General features: G+C 39.8%; 2 protein-coding genes across 2 annotated transcripts; one reads left to right on the forward strand and one right to left on the reverse strand.

Annotated features, from left to right (window-relative positions):
- The first annotated feature begins 675 nt into the window (after positions 1-675).
- LOC137407843 (integumentary mucin A.1-like) lies at positions 676-1,737 on the forward strand. The gene is made up of 2 exons (XM_068094223.1): positions 676-718; positions 1,220-1,737. Exons 1-2 carry the CDS (start codon positions 676-678, stop codon positions 1,735-1,737), a joined length of 561 nt encoding a protein of 186 aa, XP_067950324.1.
- A 1-nt stretch (position 1,738) lies between these two features.
- Positions 1,739-2,978, reverse strand: LOC137407845 (fibril-forming collagen alpha chain-like). Its single transcript, XM_068094224.1, has 2 exons — positions 1,833-2,978; positions 1,739-1,747 (listed from the first exon to the last, which is right to left on the reverse strand). Exons 1-2 carry the CDS (start codon positions 2,976-2,978, stop codon positions 1,739-1,741), a joined length of 1,155 nt encoding a protein of 384 aa, XP_067950325.1.
- Positions 2,979-5,362: the final 2,384 nt, after the last annotated feature.

The raw sequence follows: 5,362 nt of genomic DNA on the forward strand, positions 1-5,362 counted from the left end.
ATTTTCATCTTTTTGCCTGTCAAAATGGTAGCCTCTAAAATGTAAGCTATCATCTGTTTAATAACTAATCAAGCTTCATTATAACGCATTGGGAGGTCTAAACTTCTATGAAGAATAACTGGGGCTCATTTTGTCAAAATAAGATGATGAGTTGGCAGTCCCTAAGGTTGTTGGCCATTTAAAACTTTTATTGGATATCTAACTATTTCATCTGGATCACCCATTTTGACAACTGATTTGTAGCTCTTACATTTACCAGATAGTTTGTCAAGGAGTTTAGCATTATTTGAATTGACGATTTCATTTTTTGGAGCAAGAATGGCCTTTTCACCAAGGCATGTTTGATCTGACAATCTGACTAAAAAAATTTGTAATCCCTTGGACATAAGTTCTGATTGTTTTTAAACAAAAAATGTTGCTTTGTGGTGATGAAAGAGTTTTTTGATGAATTCATCATGCAAATCTAAAAAATTTAACAACTACACTCCCACTACCAGTTTTCCTGCCATGCGACCTGACCTCGTCTACGACTAGAAAAGTCTGTGAAATCATGCGCTGCCTTATTCATAGAATCATGTTTCTATGTGCTGCCTTATTCAAATCCAAAAATGTCTGAGCATATTCATCAACACTAAAAAGACTTTGGGAACTCGATAAAAATAACCCAAAGTCAAAATGAGATTTGCCAACCTTGTTGTTGCTGATGGGCTGGCTGCAAGTTTTTTGCTAGTCAATTTGAAACTAATTGATTTGCTAGTTGTCTATATAGTACGAACACGATTCTACATAATATTGGTGAATGTACACTGATGGGTGAATGTACACTGATGGAATGAAATTCACAAGGTTGATGGGACATGGTAAAAAATGGCCTGATTCGTTTACTGCTTCCTGAAACATATTCTTCACCTCACACATTAGGCGCATTGCTGCAGCCTCACTTTAAAGAAGTAGCTTTAACAGCAGCTTAGTCATCATCAAGTGTCTGTAGCACTGGCACTGCCAGCAGCATTTGTAAAACCAGAAGTAATTTGATTCTTGCACCATCAGGGCAGCTGTAGAATATGCAACACTATCAGCTCTAACCACCGTATTAGTTGCTGTTGCGGCTGCTAGCAAGATGGTGTCTGAGATATGTACCATCTGTAAATTAGTGCTCTAGATGCTGTCATAGTATGTATCTATGAACTGAGCACGTTCTATCTTCATGTACCTTTAGCTTTTCCATCCCAATTTATTAAAACTGTATCAGCATTTCAAACTTATGGATCATACGGGTTAAAGGTTTTGAGGGCAGACTGCTCCTACAACACTCATACACAATCTACTCCCTTTGTATCATCTACTCCCTCTGTACCGTCTACTCCCTCTGTACCATCTACTCCCTCTGTACCATCTACTCCCTCTGTACCATCTACTCCCTCTGTACCATCTACTCCCTCTGTACTATCTACTCCCTCTGTACCATCTACTTCCTCTGTACCATCTACTCCCTCTGTATCATCTACTCCCTCTGTACCATCGACTTCCTCTGTACCATCTACTCCCTCTGTACTATCTACTCCCTTTGTATCATCTACTCCCTCTGTACCGTCTACTCCCTCTGTACCATCTACTCCCTCTGTACCATCTACTCCCTCTGTACCATCTACTCCCTCTGTACCATCTACTCCCTCTGTATCATCTACTTCCTCTGTATCATCTACTTCCTCTGTATCATCTACTTCCTCTGTATGATCTACTCCCTCTGTACCATCTACTCCCTCTGTATCATCTACTTCCTCTGTATCATCTACTCCCTCTGTACGATCTACTCCCTCTGTACTATCTACTCCCTCTGTACGATCTACTCCCTCTGTACCGTCTACTCCCTCTGTACCATCTACTCCCTTTGTACCATCTACTCCCTCTGTACCATCTACTCCCTCTGTACCGTCTACTCCCTCTGTACCGTCAACTCCCTCTGTACCATCTACTCCCTCTGTACCATCAACTCCCTCTGTACCGTCTACTCCCTCTGTATCATCTACTCCCTCTGTACCATCTACTCCCTCTGTACCATCTACTCCCTCTGTACCATCAACTCCCTCTGTACCGTCTACTCCCTCTGTATCATCTACTCCCTCTGCACCGTCTACTCCCTCTGTACCATCTACTCCCTCTGTACCATCAACTCTCTCTTTACCATCAACTCCCTCTGCACCGTCTACTCCCTCTGTACCGTCTACTCCCTCTGTACCATCTACTCCCTCTGCACCGTCTACTCCCTCTGTACCATCTACTCCCTCTGTACCATCAACTCCCTCTGTACCATCAACTCCCTCTGTACCATCAACTCCCTCTGTACCATCAACTCCCTTTGCACCATCTACTCCCTCTGTACCATCTACTCCCTCTGTACCATCTACTCCCTCTGTACCATCAACTCCCTCTGCACCGTCTACTCCCTCTGTACCATCAACTCCCTCTGTACCATCTACTCCCTCTGTACCATCTACTCCCTCTGTATCATCTACTCCCTCTGTACCATCAACTCCCTCTGTATCATCTACTCCCTCTGTACCATCAACTCCCTCTGTATCATCTACTCCCTCTGTACCGTCTACTCCCTCTGTACCATCAACTCCCTCTGTACCATCAACTCCCTCTGCACCATCTACTCCCTCTGTACCATCAACTCCCTCTGCACCGTCTACTCCCTCTGTACCGTCTACTCCCTCTGTACCATCTACTCCCTCTGTATCATCTACTCCCTCTGTACCATCAACTCCTTCTGTATCATCTACTCCCTCTGTATCATCTACTCCCTCTGTACCGTCTACTCCCTCTGTACCATCAACTCCCTCTGTATCATCTACTCCCTCTGTACCGTCTACTCCCTCTGTACCCTCTACTCCCTCTGTACCGTCTACTCCCTCTGTACCATCAACTCCCTCTGCACCGTCTACTCCCTCTGTACATCTACTCCCTCTGTACATCTACTCCCTCTGTATCATCTATTCTCTCAGTACCATCTACTCCCTCTGCATCATTTACTTCCTCTGCACTACCAATTCCCTCTGTACTAATTTTCCTTCTGTACCATCTTGCACATAATGTAGTTACCAGTAAAACAAAGCATTTAACATACCTTTTAAGTTGTCCAGTAGTGATGAAAAGACAACTGCATTGTCAAATGTTACGAGTGTTTAATACACCCAGAAAAGCTGATAGCACATTTTAAGACCTTTGTTGAAAATTGTTGTTAGTAAAAGCAATAGTTGTTGCTTTAAAAAGCCATTATATAGGTCTAATAAAGATAGTAATTACTATTCTCAAAGGTATATGATTTAAACAGTCTCTTGCCTCCATGAAAATACTTAATGCCAACAGAGAATTAATAACTTTTCCAAACTTTCATATTTTTTATTAATCTATGGCTGGAATATCAGAGATTGATAAACAGGATAAAGAAATTAAAAGACAATCTGAAAGTCATTCTTTCCGTAGGAGCAATATTACACTTTTTGGATTCAATAAATGTGTTCACTTACCTTCAACTTGTCAAAGATCTCTCAATAAATATGCATTGAGAAACCGAAAAATATCTACTAGTTGATATCTATTGCTTGCAATTAACCTGCGATGATATTATAGCCTGTGTCCTTCTCTGCAATTTGTTGGAGCTTTCAATTTTATTTATTTCATTCTAGAATTGAAGACAATTCTATTTTTTATCGATATTTACCAATATTGCATAATAGCTCAATGCACTCATTGATATGTTTGCTGCCGTTTGCAGCCAAGGCTAGCTTTTTATGTGCAATAGACAAGGAGTTACGAGCGTCGATCAATTGTAAGATCAAATTACCGCAATGATGCTATCAAATAGTATGCTATAAATTTGCAAATTTATAAGGTATGTAATGATACAAATGCTACAAATATATATATCGATGAACAACTGACATAAACAAACCATACTTATATTACATGTAGAAACAAAAATTGATGTTTTTAAAACAAAAATATTTGCATTGTTTGCTCGGATAGCTGCGTTCTGATTGTCGTTTCAGGGTACACCTAATTTCTTAAATGAGAGACCATCTCGTACGGTGATGCTCATACAAAAACGCTTATATTGTGTTTGTTTTACCGCATTTGGTTGAAATTGTGCTTAAACCAATATAAAATATCACTGTTACCTGTTTTTGTACAAATGTCTGTAGTCAGTGTTATATCCACTATCCTTTGAGTCATTAGCTTTGCGTATTGCAACCTGCTCCTATGGTTTAGGGCTATGTAGCAGCGAGTGGATGCATTCGAAAGCATTTATAGAAGATCTACCACACCACTTGCTATTAGCCTCTGCTCTTACACATTGAGTTTTATTCAACATGTAGTTTAATGAAGTGTTTTTTATACTGGACATACTGACTTTACGTCCTGTAAACTGCAGCGACCTTGACATATTCTTAAAGCCTATGCATCTTAAAGTAAATACAACATACATGTAGGTAAAATACTCTACAAATTCTATCCTTATTCCATAGAGTAATTATGTGTTACACACACAGCAACCGTCTGATCAAGGAAACCTATTTGGCTTGTATAAATGTAGAGGCGTCTAAATGCCACGGTGCAAACTTACTATCTGAGTACTTTAATGCACAGCCTCTTCAGCACAGACCTGCCTCAGTTTCTCTGGACAATTGGTGAATTACTGTCTTATGCTGTCGAGTCAGTCCTAGTCTCTAAACGAACAGCTAACTGCCGGCTATACAGCACTACTAGCCTTTGATGTTAGGCTAAAATGGCGCTGCGTCAGTTTTAGAAAACATAAGACTAAATAGCAGTTCCATTTAACTGCTTAAGTGTGATGTTCAGATATTCTTTCATTTTTTCAATTCTAAATGTTTTTTCACCCTTATCTCTATCTGGTCTTACAGCTCAGTTAAAAACAGATGCATCTGTTTTCAAATATCACATGTTCTGTTTATAAATATCACATGATCATGTGATATTTATAAATGACCAAGACTGTTTGCTGGCAGGTCCGTTTTGAAAGATAATTTGTAGCAAAACATCCTTCCAATAAAAATGCTAATAGTAGATAGCCTTGATGATCATTATGTATGGAATACATCGTCGGAGGGAAACCACCAACTGGAAACATCTTCTAAATTTTATTTCCATTGACCTAGTTGAAGGAGGATGCATTAATCCGCTAATAAGCGCAATATATTTAAAATTAGAATATTAATGTGAACAAATAGAAGTGGACTGAGCCTTGAATAAAGATTATCTCCACTTGATAGCAACTGGTTTTGAGTTTGTTTGCAGCGGATGCCAGATATTGAGATAGAAATGAACCAGAAACGAC

Source organism: Watersipora subatra, chromosome 11, assembly GCF_963576615.1.
Source record: "Watersipora subatra chromosome 11, tzWatSuba1.1, whole genome shotgun sequence".
NCBI classification, from domain to species: domain Eukaryota; kingdom Metazoa; phylum Bryozoa; class Gymnolaemata; order Cheilostomatida; family Watersiporidae; genus Watersipora; species Watersipora subatra.

Excerpts from the sequence above, each read along its gene's own strand:
- LOC137407843 (XM_068094223.1), top strand. The coding sequence starts at position 676 with ATGAGATTTGCCAACCTTGTTGTTGCTGATGGGCTGGCTGCAA. Across the intron at positions 719-1,219 it reads TGCTGATGGGCTGGCTGCAA|CTTTTCCATCCCAATTTATT; the intron begins GTTTTTTGCTAG and ends ATGTACCTTTAG.
- LOC137407845 (XM_068094224.1), bottom strand. The coding sequence starts at position 2,978 with ATGTACAGAGGGAGTAGATGTACAGAGGGAGTAGACGGTGCAGAGGGA.